General features: G+C 36.1%; 1 protein-coding gene across 1 annotated transcript in view; it reads right to left on the bottom strand.

Moving 5' to 3' along the window:
- DDX10 (DEAD-box helicase 10) overlaps window positions 1–24,574 on the bottom strand; it is a 291,661-nt gene that overhangs the window by 218,604 nt on the left and 48,483 nt on the right. Inside the window, exons 10-13 of the mRNA XM_081240203.1 lie at window positions 20,856–20,957; window positions 19,915–20,002; window positions 16,601–16,689; window positions 13,206–13,680 (exon numbers count right to left, since the gene is read on the bottom strand). Of these exons, the coding sequence (XP_081096329.1) occupies window positions 13,206–13,680; window positions 16,601–16,689; window positions 19,915–20,002; window positions 20,856–20,957 (754 nt within the window). The remainder of the gene's footprint in view (window positions 1–13,205; window positions 13,681–16,600; window positions 16,690–19,914; window positions 20,003–20,855; window positions 20,958–24,574) is intronic.

Consider the following 24,574-nt stretch of genomic DNA (forward strand, 5'->3'; position numbering starts at 1 on the left):
GACAGGCTGGAAATTAGATAGGTAGGTAGGCTCCAGGACACTGATGCCACAGTCTTGGGCAATATGTGAAGGGGGAGAGTTAGAAATAGACTATTATTTCTAAAAACACCCACTGGACACCACTACTTTGTTCAAGTTATTAAATAAAATTGTTCAATAGCTATTAAAACATGTACTACTAAGTATGCTTGAAATTGAGTCAACCTAAAAACACTTAATGGAAAATAGTAAGGAGAAAATAAGATTCACTAAAAGCCAGCTTTTCAGATTTCTTAAAAAAAAAAAAAGTTCAGTCTCATAAGATTTGGGTGGGGAATAGAGATAGAGAACCTAATAGAAATTTACCTACTCTTTGATTTGTAAAGTTCTACTTTATGGAATGTCAGCAGATAGGAAAAACAGTCCAGATAGATCAAAAAATGCAAAAAAAAACAGTGCTGAACCAAACCACAGGAGAGAACATTATTCAGCAAGTTCTTACTGTTTCTGGAATATGCAACCATTTCCTACAACAAACATTCTGAAATTAGTATACCTCCAAAATTAGGTATCACAGCAAGCAAGAAAGCATTCCTCTGCTCTGTTGCTTCCTATGACATAAACCAGCAGACATGAAAATGCGTACAGATGGAAGAATTATTCTAATTGTGATCACACAAAAGAAATAATGGGAAATATGCCATTTTAATTTAGAAAACAAACTCAGGTAGGAATTATTATTTGGAGGTAGGCTCTATATTGACTGCCACTGAGAAATTAATTGATTCGCTTATTCCACCAATGTGAGGGGTGGGGAGGGAACAGACCAACAGTAAGAAAATTTTATCAAGAGCGATTATCCCTGAAAATACGAGCCTCATCCTTTATGTGCTCTCAGAAAAGTTGCAATATGTGACTTCTATCACATTTGCCAAATGCTTAGGATTTTCTTCATATATTCCAGGGACATTTACAGTGCCCAGTATAGTAAGGCACTTGTTTCTGGAGCTTAAAATTAATGCACTGTAAGAATCACCACTGTATTGGCTTTATTAGAACTGTAACAAAATATCACTCTGTTTTCAATCATTTACTATGCCAAATAAAAACCAGCAGATTCTCTGCCCAACAGTATATCAGGTCTGTCTGTCACCTCTATTCTAACAGCCAGCAAGCAAGCTAAAAGAAGAAAAGAAAGGAAAAACAAACCAAAAACAGCAACAGAGTTCTTGGGGAGAAAATGTCCAGAGATTGATGGTCTGCCTCTTGCTTAATAGAGATAAATTTTTTATTCTATGGCAAAACACTCCCAGCTTGAAAAATAAATAAAAATTTTTAAATTCAGTTTATTAAAACTTCATCGCAGATGTTTCTAATTATGATTTGTTTAGGAAGAGCTACACTATTGTTTTCTTTTATTTTGATACTAAGGATGAAAGTGCTGTCAGTGAATGCCACAGGAGAGGCTCATTGAAAGAAAATGACCCCACACTGGAAACAAGCATTCAGTGTCTACCATGTAAAAGATGCTGCAGAGAATGCAGCTACAAGCAAGAAGTGCTGGGATTTCCCTGGTGGTCCAGTGGTTGAGAATCCGTCTTGCAATGCAGTGGACGCCAGTTGGATCCCTGGTCAGGGAACTAAGCTCTCACATGCCGAGGGGCAACTAAGCCTGCGCACCACAACTATGGAGCCCGAGTGCTGCAAATACAGAGCCCACGCGCTCTGCAGCCCATGCACCACAACTAGAGAGAAGCCGGCGCACAGCAACGAAGAGCCCACGCGCTGCAAATATGACTTGACACAGCCAAAAAATAAATAAATAAATGTTATTACCTGCTGTCAAGGAGATACATCTTACTACACATTTCTCTGTATAGGCAATGTGCCTACCAAAAGCCCATTTACCAATTATTTCTCCCTCTTAATCTTTCCTTGTTTAAAGTGCACAACTTAAACAAGGAACTAATATCAAAAAGGGCCAAGGAACACTCATATGCCAACTATGGTGGTATCCCTTACAAGGCCAAATCCCATTGGTCAAAAATAACCCAAAAGGCATGGAAGTGTTAAAGAGAAACTACACAGTTTTCTAAATGACAAACAGTATGTTCCATTCATTAAACATCATTCATTACACAGACACAAACACCCCACAACACTGTATACTATTATGGCCACACAAACAGAAGAAATGAGGAGAAACAAAAAAAAAAAAGAATACAGAAAGAGGCTTTATGATCAAATAGTAAAAGAGAAAATAATCATCTAACCCAGAGAGAGAAAAAGAAGGCAGCAAAAAAGGCAGAGAAAGGAAAGAGCCATGAAAACATTCATTTCACTTTTTTAGTAATTTTTCTTTAATTTATTTTATAACATTATTGTTGTGTGATGAATTGGAAATTAAAATGCTAGCCCTTCAGCAAACATAGCCTGAGAAGCACTGCCCTAAAGACTTTAAAATTTTAAACCATCATGAAATCACTATGCTAATCTTATACTTATTTTGTAAGTATGTAATTTATGCTTAGACTTTACTTTTACTGAAAAATAGGCCCTTCTTAATATACAGGCATCCCTGTTCCCACTGAACTTCACTGAAGTGCCACTGCTCTGACCAATTTACTTGCTAGCGCCTGCTCCCAAGAGGGTCTGAATTCTCTTTCCATTCCCCTACCAGGCCTAGCTTTCAAGTGCAATTAACCAACTGGCTATTCACAACACATGCTCAGGGTACCAGCAAAACTGGAGTATTTTAAGAAAAAATGTTTCTGAAATAACATATTTCAACAAAAGCAATGAAGTAGTCATCATGGAAAAAATAATAACTTGAGGACTCTGTTTTAAAATGTAGTACTCTTTTTGTTTCAAATTACATATGGGCAGAGGAAGCACCATAATCTTAAGTGCTTAAAACATCTAAAGGTCTTAATCTAGCAACAGTAGAAGAGTGCCTTACACACTCTCAGGGAGGTGCCTCTCACCATCCTACTATTTGAAATGCTACACCACACCCCCTCACCATGCTTCATTTTTCCCACAGCACATGTTTATAGTTTTTGTCCATCTCCCCTCACTAGAACATAAAACTCCATGAGGAGAGGGAATGGTGATGCTTCAATGCCTGGCACATGGCAGGTATGCAGTAAATATTTGCTGAAGGAGTGAATTTTTTTTATCTCATTAATGCTTCATTTAACAAGGCTTTATTTCACCTAAAATAGAAACTTTCATGATAGAAACAAAGCTTCACATCAAAGCAAATGTGATTTAACTCTGCCTGTCACCACCAGATGGCACTAGCTTCAACTGCTGCCTTGGACTTAAGACACAACATGGATTTTTGAAGCTGTTTTTCAAAAACATACACTGAAAAGAACAAAGTCAAAAGTGAAATACATTTGGACAAATTTAAGAGTTGGAAAGAAACCTGAACAGTTAAATCCACTGTCACCACAAAGACAGTCCTCCCATTAAAAAGCTTTAGGTAAATATACATATACTGATGGCTTAGACTCAAGAACAAAGGATCTCACAAAGAGCATGTTGGAACTAATCTGTTCATAAGCAGAAAACCTGGCATATTAGTCTAAATTCTCTATAGTTATATTTGTTTTATATACACACACACACACACACACACACACACACACACACACACACACACGTACACAAGCACCTGTTGATGACTTTGAAAAGCTCCTCATTTCTGATTATCCTAACAGTCAAGTTCAAGGGCAACTTATATGACCCGCTTCAAGAATAGCCTGTCGGGGCTTCCCTGGTGGCGCAGTGGTTGAGAGTCTGCCTGCTAATGCAGGGGACACGGGTTCGAGCCCTGGTCTGGGAGGATCCCACATGCCGCGGAGCAACTAGGCCCGTGAGCCACGACTGCTGAGCCTGCGCGTCTGGAGCCTGTGCTCCGCAACAAGAGGCCGCGATAGTGAGAGGCCCGCGCACCGCGATGAAGAGTGGCCCCCGCTTGCCACAACTAGAGAAAGCCCTCACACAGAAATGAAGACGCAACACAGCAAAAATAAATTAATTAATTAATAAAAACTCCTACCCCCAACATCTTCTTTAAAAAAAAAAAAAAAAAAAGCGCTCGTAAGCCTTTATAGGAATGCTTTCAATTAAAAAAAAAAAAAAAAAAGAATAGCCTGTCCTACTTCAAATTTCTGTCATTACCTCTACTTTACCTTAAAATGAAAATAAGCATACCCTGATAAATGTAGTTCCTGAAATTTAGGCTATAAAAGTAGGTCATGAGAAAATCCAGTACTAGTCAGCAGTTCCTTTAAACATTGAATATGTATAAAACTAGGAAATGAAGAGAAACAAGTGGAAATATTTTTGAAACAATAATGATACAGCATGTGAAAGAATAAACATCAAGCCAAAAACTTTTAGCTTTCCACTGAGAATTTACATCCTTAGGAAATCATTTGCATACAAAACTCAAATAGGGGAGAAAATATATATATATACATATACATAGCAACTCAGTATGTACATTTAAGCTTCAAGTCACACAGTAACTATTCCTTCTGAATTAGAATGAAGCTTACAAGAATTAAACACAGGATGCAAAAAATAAAATAAAATAAAAGCACCTGTAAGAAGACAAAAGAACATATATACCAACTCTATTTGAGCTACTCAACATTTAAGATTGTGTTCCACTTCATGGTACCAAAAAAATTGAGAATAAAGTTCCTTGACTCCTAGGTTTTATTGTAAAGAGTTTTCCCTTCTGTTTAATTCAACAGCAATATATAAGACCCTTGCATACAAAGGTTATGACAATCTCAGGAATCACCAAGAGAAATGGAAATTAAGACATTCAAGTAGGTATATTATGAAGAGCCAAAAAGAAAAGTACTAGCATTTAGACAATTGGAAACCAGAGGTCAGTGGGATAAGTAAAGAAAGACTTCAAGGAAGAGGCAAGCTCAGCCCTGAATCTTGAAAGATAAGATGTGAAAGGCTGGAGTGGTGAGAATATCCTAGGAAGGAATCCCTTCAGTGTAAGTGGAAACTCACACTGGGAAGAATGCACTGGACTGGTAGTTTAACAGGGAAGGGGCTAGCTTACAAAGCCCAACTGAAAAGGATGAAATGAAGGGAGGCGTGGAAGGTCAACCACATGAAAAAAATAGATCTGAGAGAGGTTCACAGGAAGATGACTCAGAAGAACAACATTTGGGACACATTACGAGGCTTATCCCACAAGCCAAGGCTGAGGTGAAAACGGTGTGGGACAGAAGAGTGGTAGTGCTGGTGGGAAGTAAAGAGGAACACTAAAAGTAGAGAGCACTGAAGTAAAGAAGAACTGCTAAGATGTAGAAATGACAGGAATCGAAAAAAGCACAGTCACAAGAATCGATGAGCCTGGGCACAACAAATTTCAGTTCTGCCACTTCACCAACTGTGGGACATTAGGCAAGCAACAGAACTTTTCAAAGCCTCTGTTTCTTAGCCCACAAAACAGGGATAATGCTGTGCAAGGTTGTGGAGAGTTTAAGCAATGAGATGCAATACTCGAAGGCATGACAGGTTATAGAAAACCAAAAGATGTTCATCATTTCCTGATCTTCTTCTACAAAACCATAGTTGTCTGCAAGAAATTTCTGGAAATAAGTTAACATGGTTCATTCCCATTTTTAATTTAAATAATTATGGGGCTAAAAAAACAGCTAAATCAGCACTCTCCTAAAGCAGCTCATCAGCATGCCCAATCACTCCCCAAACAAGAGCATTACTTTCTCTAATGCCATTTTTTTTTAATTTTTATTGGAGTATAGCTGATTTACAATATTATATTAGTTTCTGCTCTACAGCAAAGTGAATCAGCTATATATATACATATACCCACTCTTTTTAGATTCTTTTCCCATATAGGTCATTACAGAGTTTTCAGTAGAGTTCCCTGTGCTATACAGTAGGTCCTTATTAGTTATCAATTTTATACACAGTAGTGTGTATATGTCAATCCCAATCTCCCAGTTTATCCCTCCTTCCCTTCCCCTGCTGGTAACCATAAGATTACTACATCTGTGACTCTATTTCTGTTTTGTAAATAAGTTCGTTTGTACCATTTTTTTAGATTCCACATATAAGCAATATTGTATGATATTTGTCTTTCTCTGTCTGACTTACTTCACTTAGTATGACAATCTCTAGCTCCATCCATGTTGCTGCAAATGGCATTATTTCATTCCTTTTTATGGCTAAGTAATATTCCATTGTATATATGTACCACATCTTCTTTATCCATTCCTCTGTCAATGGTCTAATGTCCATTTTTAAATCAACAGTCTTAAACATATAAACAGTACCCATAACCTAGTATCTTCTATATAATGTCTTCTAGAGGTATACTGCACAGTATTAATATCCACAAGAATACTGCCAGTTAACTGGACAGAGAACTCCACCCAGAAAAATATTCATATAATAATGAATTTCATTTAATGACTCCACATGAAATATCTACTACTAACATCATTTTTAGTTTTATTTATAACCAATCGATTCATTTCCACAGGGCCCTGTGCTTGCCTAGTTCTGGTCTGATTATACCAAATTATAAGTTCTCCTTAAATACCTGGCCATGACATCACCTGACCTGTGGTATCAGTGTAGACCTTATCACTCTCCAGATCAATGCAGGACACTGAAAATGTGAAAACTGCTCTATCAACTATGCTAAAATCAAAAAGTAGTCTTGTTTCCTGATACTACACCTGGAATAAATTAAATACATCACTTTTTCTCTCTACAATGCGACCTGATTCAGAAAAAGCCTTTATTTTTCAGCACTACCTCGGACACTGCCTAGCCATTGCACTGGCAAAGTTCTATCAACCCTTTACCTGTATGTTCCTATTATACTTCATCAAGTAGAAATAATAGCTAATTTTAACCATGCTCTTTCTACATACACAAACTGTGCTGGTTGCTTTCTATCTCTAAGCATCACAATAACTCTGCCAGGTAGTAACTTTACAGAGATGGACACTAAGCCTCAGAAAGGCTAACTACTGAAACTAAACATCATACCAGAAATAGCTCCCACACTAAACTCACACTTCTTGTGAGTAAACTTCTTGTGGCCATGGTTTTGCTCATTCTGTACTCTCTGTTTAGAATGCTTTTTCCCCTTCCTATTAACTCATATCCATTCTTTAAGGCTCAACTTCTCTCAGGATGTCTTCTCTACTGTGGTGCCAATGTTAACACTTTAAAACATTTGGTTTCAATGAACAGAAATCTAAGATTCTGTACTGAAATTTTGGTTTAATAGTCTGCTATGTTAACTAAAGTATAAGGCTCTGAAACGTACTAAGAACCTAGCACAGCCCCTGGCACCTTGCAGGCACTCAGTAATCACTGCTGTGAGGAGAAAAAAATGAAAGCGAGAAGGGAGTGAAAGGGAAAAGGAGAGGAGACAGGAGGCAGAAAAATCCCAGCTCCCAAGTATCGGAATCTTGATGCAGAACTTCTAATATATTTATAAGAGAATACTCATAAGCAACAATTTAATAATAAAATTAGCTAACCTATGTTTTACCACCGACAGTGAGTTCTTAAAATACTAAGAATTTTGTGCCAGAATATAAAATTAAAATGTAAACAGAATATAGATTCAGCTCTAAGGACAAAGAATAATTTATGAGTATCATTCAAATCTTAACCAAGACTGATGTATGTTTACTGTTGAGAAAGCTTTAAAAGGATACTTGCTGAGCTAAAATGGAATCCACCTATCAGTCTCATTTCTAAACAACTGTAAAATATGAGAGAGAAAAGTACTTGCTTAGAGATTTCATTCTCATATTTAAGAACATGTTTTTAAATCATTTTCAATTTCAACATTTTAATTATATATTCACGCTATTCTCTAACACTGTCTCTCTGGAAGCTAACTTTCTAGACACCCAACAGCCAAGAAAGCAAGGCAAAACAAAAGTCCCTTCCCTATGGTGGGAGCTCAACCAAACTTCTCGTACTACCGTAGTGCCTTATCAGCCCAAGTGTGCTCTCTCCCGCCCATTTCTTTCATGGCTCCATCACTCATGACTCCCTCTCCAACGCTAAGGAGATCTGTTTCTCTGTCAATGCCTTGAACCTGTCAAATGGAAAAGAACTGTGACAGGGCAGTCTTCCAGAAGACACCACTTGCTCCTGGCACTCAGTACCTCTCTTCTCCATTTATGCCCAAGTCTAAAGAGGTAAACTTATCAATTCTGTGTTCAAAGTGCACACAATGGGTTGCCCAAAATTATCTACAATGCTTTCAATTACACTGGCACTACCCATTTACAGAAAGTAAACCACACACAAATGACAGTAGGCAACCGGATAAACGAGAAAGAGAATGTGATCTGACATCAGGGATAGATTGAAGTACTAACTCCACCACTGTAACCTTGCAAAAGTCACTTAAAAGTCTCTGAAATTTTAAATAATAGCATTTGCCTTTCCTGTCATGAGGATAAAATGAATACTTGCAAGGAAAGCACTGGTATATGGTAAAATACCAAAAAATATATCATTTTATTAAGGATAATGATATGATAAACAAAGTCCATGTAATCTGTAATCCAATGTGTTCCCACTGACTCCACATCTCAATTGAGTTCTACAACTGCTCCAAGGGAGCAAGAAATGAGGAAAAAGATAACAAGGCAAAGAGAACAGCCTGTGATAGAGGTAATGAAACCAGTTCCCTTGCATGCCTGGTATGCTGTCCCTAAAGAAAATTCTAAAACAGGAGCAACAAAAATATTTGAACAAAGGCAGCAGTGTCTGAAAAAGTTTGGGGTTGGCCAAAAAGTTCGTCCAGGTTTTTCCATCAGATATTGCAGAAAAACCCAAACGAACTTTTCGGCGAACCCAATACTTAATCTCTCAAGAAGAAAAGATTCATTTATATATGTAAATGATAGTATTATTTCCCATTTTGTGTAAAGTTTGTTTGGTTTTCTTTACTTTATCAGGTCTATCCTTAAAAACAGGTAGTAAAAGAAAAAAGCAGCTTCCAGTGAGTGATGGCTGCAATGCAATACGAAAATATAAATTGCCAAAACAAAGGCTAAATAGGAAAGTCAAGTTGAGAGTGTGGATACAAAACCAGACTCAAAACCAAATGCCTTGAAAACATGATAAAGAACAACAACAACAACAAAAATGATAATCTGGTAACAAATAAGTACTGATTTTGAAAATTCAAAGGCAAATAACAGGTAAAGTTGACAAGCCTTTCTACTTCTATTTCAGCTAAAGAGCCAATAATTTTAACTCTACTTTTTGTATATAGTACTAGGAAATGTGCACGAAGATACAGAAAAACATTCCTTTATTGGCTTCTTAAAAATCCTGTAACTGCCCCAAAAGTTCCCTCACATTTGACACAAACACCATAATACTTCCCATTTGTTATGGTTTAAAAAAAAAAAAAAAGCAGGTATTTTAAAGATAGAACTTTTTATAGTATGCTATGCAAACGTATTCTTAGTTAACAGAATTTTACATCATTATTATTAGATATTTTTATTTACTATCTAAATTACAAACCTTGGCCTGCACAGCTATATCATTCAAGTCAAATAAATAAGTCATTTCTGCTCATGTTTATAGAAAATTCAACAATACCTTTTGAATTATTGTAAGTCAATCAGGCAAATCATACTTAGTTTCAAAATACAGATTTCAAAGAATATACTCTACATATGTGAGTTCTACATAATTCATAGCAAATAAAACTATCAAAGTGAAAGAAGATATGAGTGATTCACTTATTCATTCATGAAACGTGTGAAATCTGCACTAGGTCCTAGACACTGTATCAAGCCATGAACACATACTGGTCAGTAAGACAATAATTTCAGGAAATTCAAAATCCAGTAAGGAAGGCAGGCAAAAAATGTGGTGGGAGGTATAAAATAATTAAAAGCCAGGAATAGTAATTAAAGTTTAAGGACATCTTGCAAATCGACAGGAAAAAGACCAATATCATAAGAGAAAAAAAGAGAGAGGAAAACAAGCAATATACACACAGAAATTATACAATGGATAAATAAGTGAATAATGTTCAATAACAGAATCAAGGAAAAATAACTTCAAATAGTAAGTTTGAATTTCTCACCGTTTGTTTCAAAACAGTAAAAACATGTGGATATTCGGTGTTGGTGTTAGTAAATGGGCACGGACATAAAGCCAGTGAGACAATGATCAATATGACCTCTCTGCAGGATAGTTTGGCAAAATGTATCTAAAGCTTTTAAAATGTGTCATGTCCTCAAAGTCATTACAGGAAAACTACAAACCAATATCCCTTATGAACACAGAAGCAAACACCCTTAACAAAATATTAGCAAATAAGCGTCCTGTAATAGATACAGGAAAGCACATCACGAATGAGTAAGGTTTACCATAGGAATTTAAGGTTGGTTCAACATTAGAAATATCAATGTGCTGACAGAATAAATAACAACAACTCTATGTTCACCCTAATAGTTGCAGAAAAAGCATCTGACAAAATTCACCATCCATTTCTGATAAAAACACTAAACCAGCCAGAAATAGAATGAACTTCCTCAACTCGTTAAAAGCATTTACAAAAAACCTACAGCTAACATCGGATGTAATGGTAAAGGACTGAATGTTTCCCCTCCCTAAGACAGGAACAAGACAATGATGTCCATTCTCACTACTGCTGTTCAACATACAGTGTAGTCAAGTAAGAAAATGAAATAAAAGACACACAGATTGGAAAGGAAGAAATGAAACTATCTTTATTCACAAATACCATGACCAGCTACAGAGAAGATCCAAAGAAAACTCCAAAGAATCTCAAAAAACAGCCACAAGAACTTAACAGGACAGTTTAGAATGACTGGTATGCAAAAACTGTACTTCTATATTCTAGCAACAAAAAATGAGAAACTGAATTTTTTGAAGTATTTATAATAGCATTGAAAACTATAAAATAGTAAGAGAGGGCTACCCTGGTGGCGCAGTGGTTGAGAGTCCGCCTGCCGATGCAGGGGATGTGGGTTCGTGCCCCGGTCCGGGAAGATCCCACATGCCGTGGAGCGGCTGGGCCCGTGAGCCATGGCCGCTAAGCCTGTGCGTCCGGAGCCTGTGCTCCGCAACGGGAGAGGCCACAACAGTGAGAGGCCCGCGTACCACAAAAAAAAAAAAAAAAAAAAAAAAAATAGTAAGAGATGGATCTAACAAAATATGTGGTGAGACGCACATGCTTAAAATTATTAAAAAATGCTAAAAGATATTAAAGAAGGCCTAGATAAATGGAAAGATATGTCATATATTGAATCGGAAGAGTCAATATTGTTAATTCTCCCCAAATAGATTTATAGATTCAATGCAATCTCAATGAAAATATGCAAAGACTTTCTGTAAATATTAACTAGCTGATTCAAAAACTTACAGGGAAATGCAATGGTCTAAAAATGCTCAAAATTTTTTTAAATATCAAGTTGGAAGACTAACACTATCTGACTTGAGATTTACCATAAAGCTATACTAATCGACACTGGTGTTATTTATGAAAGGGTAACTGTATAAAACCAAGTGAGTCAACACAGAGACCTACACATACATGGTCAACTAACTTTCAACAAAGAGTCAAGGTAACTAGAATGGAAAAAGGACAGTAATTTCAGAAAACAGTACTGGTTCAACTGGACATCCACATGGGGGGAGGGAGGCATTGGAACCTCAACCCTTACTCACACCATACACAAAAATTAAATTGAGATGAACACTAGTCCTAAACTCAAGTGCTAAAACTATAAAATGTCCAGAAGAAAACGTAAGAGAAAACCTAAATCAGACTTCAAAAAAACAGATTATTGGTCAAGATATGATTAGAGTGAGAATACCTAGATTCAAACTCCAACTTTGCCAATAATTAATTGTGCACCTCATTATTTTATTATCTCTGTATCTCCGTTTTTTTCCTCTTACTTGTATAAAGATAGAGTACTTACCTATAGGGTTATTCAAGGACCAAATGAGATAATGTTTAGAAAATGCCTAATACATAAAGTACTCAGTAAGTATGTTTGCTACTTTTAAAATTTTTATTTAGTTACTTTAAAAAACACCTATCCAGGGCTTCCCTGGTGGCACAGTGGTTAAGAATCCGCCTGCCAATGCAGGGGACACAGGTTCGAGCCCTGGTCTGGGAAGACCCCACATGCGGTGAAGCAACTAGGCCCATGAGCCACAACTACTGAGCCTGTACTCTACAGCCCACGCGCCACATCTACTGAAGCCCGTGTGCTCTAGAGCCCGTGCTCCGCAACAAGAGAAGCCACTGCAATGAGAAGCCCACGCTCGCTGCAACTAGAGAAAGCTGCGCACAGCAATGAAGATCCAACACAGCCAAAAATAATAATTAATTAATTTTAAAAAACACCTATCCAAGTTTCATAGTTCAAAATTTAATATTTCCTACTGTGACTCTTAGAATTGTATAAAGAATAAGAGTTCAGGTTCATTTTTCATTCGATTCTCTCCAAAGAAATGATAAAGAATAAGGCATACAAAATTAAAACGAAAATAAGGGAAAGGTGGAGAAACATTTACTGTGCACCTACAAGTACCCCAGGAAACAGGTGCTTTACCTTGATTATCTCTTTCATTCCTCCTAGCAGGTGCCTAGTGAGAAACAAAGGACCTATGTGAAACTTAATAAACCTTCATAAGCGGCCTTTAAATAGAAGTGCTGGCTTTCTTTTTAAGATTCTGGATTGGTGCCCAAAACCAAATGTCTCATTAAAAGTTTAGAGAGATTGAATTGTTATAAGGAATATTTATAATTATTTAAACCAGAAAGTAGTATACTAAGAATCACAATGAAGGATCCTCACATCATAAACCACAAAACCCCGTCACCTTATTACTTAATCTTATAATCATGAAACTGGCTACTTTTTAAAACATGCATCAGAAAACCAATAAATGAAAAGATTAAAGCTGTCAACCTCTTAGAAGTCCCAAAGTTATGAAAAATGAGACTTCTTTAGCACCTATTCAATCGTTAAAGATGGAGAAGGAGGGAGAGTTCACAGCAAAGAAAATCATTCCTCAAATTTCTCCTGGTTATTTTCCCATAGTTCCCCAAAGGCAACAGGCAGCACGTGGTAAGAAGTGGTAGGAAATAATAGAAGATCCTCCACTAGGGGTAAACTTACCTGTAATGTTTTATTCTCTTTAAGATCCAACCCAAACACATTGTGCCTCTTCACCTTAAAGAAGTCAGCATTGAGGCCATCGTCCTCCTCATCATCATCTCTGTCCAAGAACTGCACAGGAACTTCTTTGTTCTTCTGTGACTCTTTGTTGCTAGGGACAGACTGAGGTTGAGACCCTTTTGTCTTTCCCGGTTTCTCTTCCATTTCTTCTTCACATTCTTTCTCTTCGTCCTCTTCATCACTAACACCACTAGCCAGTCTGTACTCTGTCCCTTCTGGTATTTTCCCACCTTTCTGGAAAATAGATATTTTCTCATTGAAGTAGGCTCTAAATTCTTCCACTTCATCATTGGTGAGGGAGAGAGTCCTTGGCTCAATTACTTTCTTATCTTGACTCACTACCAGTTCTTTGTTGGGTTGTTTTTGCATTCGCTGAAGAAATCTTACCCGTGGTGCCACAGCAAGACCAAGAGACCTTAAATATGAGCAAATGAAAACAGTTATCTCAGCACACTGATGGTGTGTTTATGAGTTTATTATGAAATGGCTTCTCAGGAGTTGAGATTTTTGGAACTTTTTTTTTAAGAAAATGTTCCTCTGAGATACAACTCAGTCTTGACACGTTAGGTGATCTAAAAGATAATGAATACCTGTCAGAAAATATTGGAGATACCCCATTTTCCATTAAGATGGTAACACAGTTAATAAAATAAAGAGCATGAGACCAGAAACAAGGGAACAGTTCAACTACTAAATCTGCCTATTTCCAGTATAACTCTCTCAGCCTCAGCTTTCACAAATGTGAGATAACAATAACTACCAGGCCTATCTCACAGTTGTTATAAATATCTGATGTACTAACTATATGAAAATACTTTGTAAAATATAAATACTAAAGCTGGAAAAGACATGACCATGAAAGAACAAAACACAGTTCTCTGCAATGAATGAACTCAAGTATTATCATCCTCCCTTCTAACACACATAATGTGGCACAATCACTTCTATAAAAATGGATTTTTATACTTGAGACCAAAAAAGAAAAAAAAATCTTATTTTCTCCTTCTAAGATCAAGATTTACTTTATGGTCAGGTCTTTCCCAGCTTCTAAGTTCCCACAGATGAACTGAAAAGAAACTCTTAAAGCAAGGCCTGCTATAATAAAAAGCTAACATTAGAAAATGGACCAACTGCCTTTTTCCTATAAGACACAATTCACAGAAACTGAGAGGTGTGGTTGTAAAACCTGGATTCATAAATAGAACTGTTGAGGTTAAAATCCTGGCTCTGTCACCTATTAGCTATATGATCAAAGGACATTATTAAACCTCTCTATACCTCAGTTCTCTCATTTGCAAAATGGCATGACAAGAGTATCTACATTATAGGGTCATTATAAAAATAAAATGAGTTCACAGAGGCAATGCATCTAAAACAGTGCCTAGCACACAGGCAGCCACTACTGAGCACTTGTCATTATTACTGTTATAGCGGATACAGTTAGGATCACAAACTCAATACGCATCAGAGCATTTCTCTCAATGTATTACAGTTACATTTACACGTCTTTCTCTGCTACTAAACTTGGACTTCCTTTAAGGTAGAAGTACATAACCATACAGCTATAATTTTTTTTTTCTTTTGCAGTACGCGGGCCTCTCACTGTTGTGGCCTCTCCCATTGCGGAGCACAGGCTCCGGACGTGCAGGCTCAGCGGCCATGGCTCACGGGCCTAGCCGCTCCGCGGCATGTGGGATCCTCCCGGACCGGGGCACGAACCCGTGTCCCCTGCATTGGCAGGCGGACTCTCAACCACTGCACCACCAGGGAAGCCCCACATCTATCATTTTAATGCCTAGCTCAATGAACTAGACATATTAGGTATTTAAAACATATTTCTTTAATATTCAAAAAAGCATTTTACTAATATAAATAAATAAATAAAACATATTTCCTCAGTAAAATCGTTTTTTAAAACTTTATTTTATTCTACACACATAGCACTGTTTTAGGTATCAAAGGCTTCTAAAGGAAATTATAGATCAAGGAAATTATACATCTAAAATCCACAAAAATTAAATTAAAACACCAAGTTAAACTGTACCAGTAATTTAGGCTCAGAATTTAACTTTCTGCTTCCCTAAGCATCACCAACAAAAAGCAAAGGTCTTCAACGGTAAACAGATGAGATTTACTGGCATCTGTGGCAACAAAATGTCCTCTAAATATGGCCCTGCAGCATTAAAAGACCTGTGCCTCTCCTGTTTGCTAATATCTCAGCTATGTCAATGAGAAAACCAGGAAACCAGGATAGAACTTCATGAAGCACAAAAATCAGCTAATAACCTAAACCATGAATCATATTCAGAAATTTTAAAATTCGTAAAGAGATAAGCAAACAAAAACATGTTATCCATGGCATGTGATTTTCCATCCATTACCTAAACAAAAAGTCAGTGACCTTACTTTGTTATCTAGCAAATTAAATGGCTCTAAAATGTTACAACTGACAAATTACCTGTTATAATGAACTTGCAATCTAACATGAAGAATGGAAAACAGCAGCTCACTCGGATACAAGTTTTTATTAGACTCAACTTAAAGGTAAAGGTACTCGAATTCCTGGAAAGCAGGCCAAATACACAGATCTTGCTTTGAAAGTACATATTTCATCACAGACTAGGAGATTTCAATCTGACATTCAAAGTATGAGTAACCTTAAAGGTGCTTCTATAGGATTCTGTCAATGCTTTTCCCACAGGTGGGACCCCATTGAAAAACAGATGCTCCTCCTTTATACCTGAAAAGGTTAGGAAAAAAAATCCTTCAACTACTAAGCCAAAACAAGACCAAGAGTTCCGTTTTCATATAATAGTAACCACAATTACGAAAGACAGACATTTTGCCATGGTAACTGTGAGCACCTGTAAGAAACACCAAGACACAAAGAATATCCAGGCAATAAGCAGCATGGGAAACCAATCTAAAAGAAGGGAAGAACTGACAAAGAGACTTGCATCCAAAGCATAAAAAGAACTACAGTAAACCAAGCCAGCTTTTTGGAAAACAAGAGGGCTATAGACATTTAAAGATTTCAAAGAATGCTTGTCAATTGCTCTCCATCTCCTTTAAGCCCAAACCACAGCAAACTGCCAGTGTAACTTGCAGGAATTCATACTTACAAGTAAGAAACTTCTTCCTGACTGGAATTCCTGACTGAACTGAATGCTCAACCAGTTTTCTACAGTTTATATAATCTTTTTCTCTGCAAATCTTCAACAGATTCTTTTAAGGTAAGGCACAGTGGTTTAAACTAAGACTCTCAAAACCAGGTTTCAAACAAATTCCCTCTAACTTTAAGGATTCACAAACAAAACTATAATATGAATACTTACAGGGCATATTCAGGTATAGGTAACTTGCTCACATCAAATATTTCTTTATTCTTCATCAGATACACTGAACGTATGTAAGAGACAAAACACTGTAAACATAAAAGGTTGAAGTGTAAGTAAGATATATACTAGTCAGAAATGGAAAATGAATTTTAACTGAGATAAAAAAATTAATCAAAGGGATAAATTCAACAGTAGTGAAAAACCTCAAAAATAGCTGAGTATATGTCATCCCACAAAAACAAAAAAACCTACCTTTTTCGAATTGTAATATTAGAAAAGATTTTAAATTTGGTTTCATCAAGCCAACTCAACATAAGACATAACCTTCTCAAAAAGCTATTCTAGAAGTTAATATCATTCAGGTGCATTAATAGGGAAAAACACAGGCTTTGGAATAATACAGTTGAAATCTGAGCTCCACATCTTACTAGCTGAGCAAGTTTCTCATTTCTCTGTCAGTTTCCTCATCTATCAAACATAATATAACAGTACCTTCTACTTAGAGTGTTATGAGAATTAAATGAGAAAATGCATGTAGAATACTCGGCATTTCTTCTGGAATACATTAAGTCCCAATGAATACCAGTTATAAGTAATAATTATTGCTTGAAAACATCCTTTGACTACTACAACAAAATAAAATTTTACTGTACTTATATTAAGCTTAATAAAATCATAACAGGAAAAGTTTATTCCTAAAGCTTTTTCTTTTTTATTATAATTTCAAGTAATTAGTTGTCATAATTTCAAGTAATCTGTCATTAACTTGTAATATTTTTCTTCTGTGTTAAAAAAAAAAAGTAAGTAAACTATCTTTATACCAAGAGCTATTACAAACTAAAAAGTAAACATGGTCCTGGATCCTCTGTCAGTCTGTGAAATAAACAGGCAGCAAAGATGGTGAAACACATGTAAGCAGGAGTTTTATTTTTTTATTTTAAAATTAATTTTTGTAAAGTATATTTAATTCCCATTTCTATATTTCTGAAACTTCACATTTTCTCTAACTTTACACTAATCCTTTCTTCAAACCATTTACACTAATCTTCAAACCATTTTCCCTGTCTCCACAGGCATTAAAATGAATAATTCAAGGATAATTTTTTCCCCTACAATCCTCTACAAGAAATCATCTCAGCTGCTTATTGTTTTTGTTCTATCCAGATTATAATCAAAAGCTAGAAAATCGCTTCTATGAAATTAGATAGCTTGCTGCAGCTGACAACAGTTAGCCGTTCTGCTAAACCATGCGTGACACCCAGTAAATCACATCATTTATTTCAATGTGCTTTTCTATAATCTTATTCTGGAAGGCTCATTTGTTATACGCAGAAACCAGTGAAACGACATCCTTCCAGTGTTTCATATTTCCTGATTCATAATAGAATGTCCTAAGTATGCACAAAGTCATGACATCAGAATTCATGTATATTATTTTCAAATGTGCATACTATTTCCAAAGCTTCCAGAAGATTTAACTCCTAGCTTAAAGTATGTCTGCTAGGCAAAACATGCACATAAATGTTTCCATGCCTAAAGATATGCCCAAAAACTAAGAAAAAAAAAATCTGTTTAAAGACCCTTTTCATTAGATTTCAGGTGAAGTGAGCTTACAGAAGTTTAACTACGCACAGTTCATTATTTGGTTCTCTTATACTTTGGAATTAACTTCTCCTGATGTATCATGGAAGTGCTGAAGAAAGACCTGGATTTAAATCTTAGGTCTGCCACTTAATAGCTATGTCACCCTGGACAATTTTTAATTTCCTCAGCTCCTATTTTCCCATCTATAAAGTCAAATCTATATCACCTACCTCGCAGGTTGTTGGCAAGATTAGATAACACAATGCATATCAAACTATCGTGTAAAAAAAAAAAAACCAAACTGTCATGTAATCGGGTCATGCTGCAACTAAGTGCCTAGCACATACTAAGCATCTGAATTTTAGCTTTCATCATTAATGTTGGTATTTTAAGCACAGTGACAATAATTTGATAAAATATAACCTAAGTTAATTTTTTAAACATAAGATCTTCTCTTTAAATAAAACTTCGTTGCTTAGAATATCCAGTTTCAAAACCATCACACAAAAGACTGACTACTGACTGCCTGCTCAGGCTCCTCTGTCTACTGAGGATGCCCTTTCCATGCCTCCTCTTTATTTTCTTCCTCCAATCTCTGAATCCCTACTCTTCGACTCATTGTTGAGTTATGGGAGATGCAGATGTAGATATCCTATGTAGATCTCGTAACTAAAATATAAGTAAACAAGTGCTGAAAATGAAGAACTTCATAACAGGGACTCAAATATTTGTCAATTCAAAGATTGGACAGCTGTAAGCACAACGCAAAATAATTTCACATCTTTCTTTTCTAAAGAATCTACTGCTGGGTACTCTAAGAACTAAAAAATAAGTATAACTAAAAGTGACAATTCTTTGTGTATTTGCTAATCAAGAGGATTTCTAAGTCCAAAAAAAGCAGTTTGGGGGCCTCCCTGGTGGCGCAGTGGTTGAGAGTCCGCCTGCCGATGCAGGGGATACGGGTTCGTGCCCCGGTCTGGGAGGATCCCATATGCCGCGGAGCGGCTGGGCCCGTGAGCCATGGCCGCTGGGCCTGCGCATCCGGAGCCTGTGCTCCGCAACGGGAGAGGCCACAACAGTGAGAGGCCCGCATACCGCAAAAAGAAAAAAAGAAAAAAAAAAAAAAAAAAAGCAGTTTGGGAACACTGTCATACTTATAGATTAAAATCTCATTCCTAAAGAGAATTTACCAAGAGTGCTATGCTTTCTAGAAATTTAACCTAATATATTAATTTTACAGTCAAGAAAGTGCAGTCAGAAGTTAATAATAACTTAACTGAAGAAATCAAAAGTTGAAAACTTTATCAAGTATATTAGAAATCCAGCCATTGTGCACTTAAAAATCGTTGAGGATTTTCTATATGTCTGACAAGATTATGGACAAATAATAGACATTTTTCCAAGTTACTATAAGAAATATATATTTTTAGGACTTCCCTGGTGGTCCAGTGGTTAAGACTCCACGCTTCCACTGCAAGGGACACGGGTTCAATCCCTGGTTGGGGAACCAAGATCCCACATGCCACGCTGTGCAGCCAAAAATTTTTTTTAAAAAAAGAAATACATAATTTTTTCAAAGTTAAAGAATAAGTTAAACTTACCTGAACTTTATACTACCTGAATATCTGAAGCATAACTATGCAACCTAGAAGTAGTAGAAAATGATACAGCATAACTTTATTATATGCTCTATTCCACTGAAGGTATCAAATTCAAAAATGACTTACCCTTTGAGCTCTTTCTTTTAAATCTTGATCTTGAGCTAAAAACGATTCCAATTTTTTCTGAATGTCTGTAAGTTTTTCTGGATTGATTCTTTTGTAACAAAAAGATAAAGATTAAACTAAGACATCTCAATTTTAGAAACTGAAAACAGTACACAGCATTTTCTATTTTCCTCAGTATTTTTAAAATCTGTAACATTATTTCTCATCTATGACCCAGATTAGACTGAAATTACACCAGACAGAAATTTGACTCTGCGTATTTTGAATAATGCAGGAACAAGAAATGTAAAATTGACATTTTCTCTAAACAACCCATGCTGAGTGAGTGAAAGATTAGGTTAACACCACAATTAGCGATGTTCACTTCTTAAGTCTTTAAGGATAGAAAGTAGCCTCTTGTGGGAGGTGGATCATCAATGAAATGGAATAAATGAAAGCAAACGTCATTTTTATACGATTTCCGTTTTCAGTCAAATCATAAAACAAAAGTCAAATAATAAACAAGTAGCCAAGGATATAAATATTGTTTTCCTTACCTAGAAATCAGGCATAACATAATAGAATGGTTACTTAAATCTGCCGGGGTTTAGAATGAAAATTACAGGAAAGAATGTAATTTTTACAAGCATCTATTCTAGGTTTCACAAAGGGAATTCCACTTGTTTCCCTGATTTTAGACTGAACAATTTTGTTCCTGAAAAGCTGGAGTGGTAATAGGTGGTGGCAGATGAGATGTTTTTTACTTTTTTTAATTACAGAAAATATCAAAATATACAAAGGTAGAAAACTTTCACCCAGCCTCAACAATTATCAACTCACAGCCAATCTTGTTTCATGTAAACTCTTAGAGGGAGGAGGGAATTAGGTATACATAATTAGGCATAATAATTTCATGCCTTCATTCTTCTAACAATAATATCAAGACAGCAAATAGTTCTTACTTGATTTCCTTCACAGGCACTTTCTTCTGAAGAAGCTGCTGCACCATCCCTTTTTCTTCTGAGGGAAGCAAAATTAATAAAGCTTCACCATCCTCTTTGTACCTAAACAAAAAACAAACAAAATCCCTTCCATATTAATGCAATCTGCACTTTACATTTTAACAGTTTGATGAACAGGTAACAAGAAAGCAAGTTCACCAAATTAGTAAATATTAGGAATACCATTTTTTTAAACATCTGTCACAACAGAAAACTAGGGCTCTTGAAGACCTTTTTCAAAATCCATCACTAGTTACAATTCCCATTGATTTTTAGGCTATACCACAGTAGAAGAAACAAATCAATTAAGAAGAATTTCTTAAATAACGGTCTAGTTATAGCAAGGAGACAATTTCTCATTCAAGTCACAAGACTGCTGTAATAAAATTAATCATTTAATAAACATGGCTCCCAATACATTAAGGAAATCTAATCATCTTCCTGGAAGTTTTTCTTCTACCTTGGGAATAACATGGTTCAGAGTTCAGAGGCATCAGTTATAAGGAATGGATCTCTGCTCCACTGGAAACCTTACTACCTCTAATCCATGATTTCTCTTCCTTCACCTGGTATAGGTGCAGCATCAAAAATTTCTATGTAAGTGGGCCATAAGGCACCCCATAGTTACTTAAGCTTCTTGTGCTACTTATATACAGATTTCCTTGACACCTTAGATATATTACATGCAAGCAGTAAGACAGAATAGAATCAGGTATTTGTAGAAATTTCTTAAAGTCACAAAAGAAAAAGTAATCTCAAAGCATTCTCTTCAGGGTTCATGCTATAAATATGAGGGGCAAATAAATTTTTATAGTTAACCAAATAAACTATTTATTGAGAAACTTTGTGCCAGGTATAAATTGTGAAGAACACAAATAAATAGAAGATGAATATTCCTGCCTTCAGTGATCCAACAATATGGCTACCAGAAAAGACAAACTCACACAAAAGCAAGAGACTCAAAAAACAGTCCCAAAATGGTAAATCACCAAGTGTCAAAGGATAACCACTGGCAATAAAGCGCCATGAACTCAGAAGTGAAAGGAGGACACTAAGGGTTAGCCAGAGAAAAAGAGAAACATGTCACAGCAGATGGAATTTGAGGTGGGCCTTAGAAATGGATAGAAAGGGAAAAGCTAAGGTATTCCAAAGAGGAAAAATGGCATGAACAAAGGAGCAGGAACCAGAAAATACAAGACAAACACAGAGCAAACTAAAGACAGGAGAAATTCAACCGAAGCCAGTGTATGTAAGTGCACAGCAGGAAAGACTGCCAGAAGGTACATGAGAGTCTGGTTTTAGAGGACCTTGGATAAGTCTCTAGAGAGACCAACTACCACTGTATATAAGCAGACCTTTATCACTGTACACCAGAGGAAAACTGACTTTGTTGACTTATTGTCAATCCAAAGACTGAAGAGCAATTTTTACCTCACATGTTGATTTCAAAATTCTGTACCTACACAAAAGGGTAAAAAAACTCCAGTATAATACCATTACAAAAGTATGTGTGTTTATATATTTTTATGTGTACCCAGACACACAGAAAAGTATGAAATAAAACATCAAAAGTATTAAAAGGTTTAAGTTAATTCATAAATTTTAAAAAATTAAGGGGCTACTATATACCAGTCACTGAAATAGAGCGATAAAACAGATACAGTTCTGGCTGTCACAGAGCTTACAGACTATTAGGGATAGACATAAAACCCGTGATAACAACAAAGTGATATGACTGCTACAGTAGACATACGGGAAGCTACAAGAACACATAACACAGAGCTCTACACAATGTGCTCTAGGAATTAAAAAAAAAAAAAAAACTGCCCTGAGAAAATGACATCTAAGAGCTGAGATTTAAAGAACAATTAGGAATTAGTCAACTGATAGGGGAGAGTCAAGTTTTCCAGGGGGAAAACAGCATTTGAGAGAGTCCAGTGGGTAGTTTTGTCTACTTCGTGCTTGTTTGTTTTTTCCATGTTTTCTAAATGCTTGTGTATTAAACAGGGAGATGAGAGTAATTAAGCATACATTTACTCCTTTTACAAAGAATCTGTTTCACAACTGAAAAACTTCTTCACTGTATTTTAATACAGGCTAGTATGACTCAAATGTTTCATCTTAATTTACTATGAAGAAATACAAATTTAAAGCATTTCCCCTAAGCACTGTTGGACTAAACTATCTGTGAGCAGAAATTATTAGTCTATGAAGTAGTGAGGTACCTGAACAAACAAGATATCTGAGAGGCATCACAACTACTGAAATTCTAAAATTTTACCAAGGACAGGGTGAAGGTCAAAGAGGACACAGATCAGTTAATACTGACTCACTATGTATGTACTTACCAAATACCCTCAAAGCAGCCCGACTCTTGAGGTAAAATCAGTTACCTTCGTAAGTAAAAAAGCTTATTTCATGTGGCACAAAGAAAAACAATGAGGAATAAGGGAGATGAGTGGGTTGAAGGATAGCAAACGCTTCTAACATTCTACATCCAAATTCAGAGATGGAGAGAGAAAATAAAGAGGCTTCCAAAGTCTACTTAGGCCAGAGCTGTAGCAAAGGGGTAAAGAAAAATCTCTAGGATATCAAAAAGGAATCCAGTGAAGATCTCGATCTTCAGACTGACTCATAACTAACCATCTACATCTATCTTATCTACCCATTCATGCATCCAGGGATAATCTAGGAGGATAAGTCACGAGTAAAGTCACAAAGGGGCCATATTCAAACCTTTAACAGAATATACCTAAGAGAATATACACATAAAAGGCTAAGGTTAAGACAGACTGCAACACTGAAATTTAGAAGAAAAAGATTCCCAAAGGAAAATGGAAAAACATGTCCAAAGTCGAATCCCACAAAGCAAGCATCTTTTAATAAAGATCATCACTGGTTATTTTACCTATTTTACATCACACACATCTTTTCCCAGAAACAACGTAAAGCTCAAATTATCTCCCACATACCAACACCCAAAATTTTCCAGTAAGCTTTTATTTCAAAAAGAAAAGCACTTTTAAAAAAGCATAAGCGCATTTGCCCCCCTTTTTTAAAAATGCTTACAAGAATAATCTATTTACCCATGAGCTAGCTTTTATATTTCCAAAGCAATATCCAAGACCCAAGGCTAAATATATGCATAGAGAAATAAATGTTCTTCATAAGACCTACATTTTAAAGTTCTATATATTTAGACAGATTATTTTAAGAAACACTGTAGGCATCAAAAAAAAAAAAGCCCTGCATCTGAAACAAAACAAAAAGTCTCATTTTTACCATCAGTGTTAATACCATGTTACATTTATGTAACTCTTCAGAATTTATGATAAGCTTCATTTTACAGTAATTTGCCAATCTTAAAAGCAAGCAACCAATAGAGGAAGCAAATAAAAAAGTTCCTGAAAGGTCAAGAAATTGGCCTAAATAAATAAATAATTAGCTGATGACTACACTTTCAATTCCATACTCCTTTTCAACTATACCAGGATTCTGTCCGGAAAGAAGGAGCCTCAGTAGATTGACCATAACTGTCTGATATCAGGAAACTTACTTCTACACCCTACAGCTCACTTGTATCTCTAGCTAAATTAGGAGATCCAGACCACTGACTCTTGGATCCCAGTGGTAATTCTTCCATTGAAATAACCTTGAAACAACATGGCCAGAGAAAGGGA

This window comes from Mesoplodon bidens (assembly GCF_964165515.1).
Source record: "Mesoplodon bidens genome assembly, chromosome: 7".
NCBI classification, from domain to species: Eukaryota; Metazoa; Chordata; class Mammalia; order Artiodactyla; family Ziphiidae; genus Mesoplodon; species Mesoplodon bidens.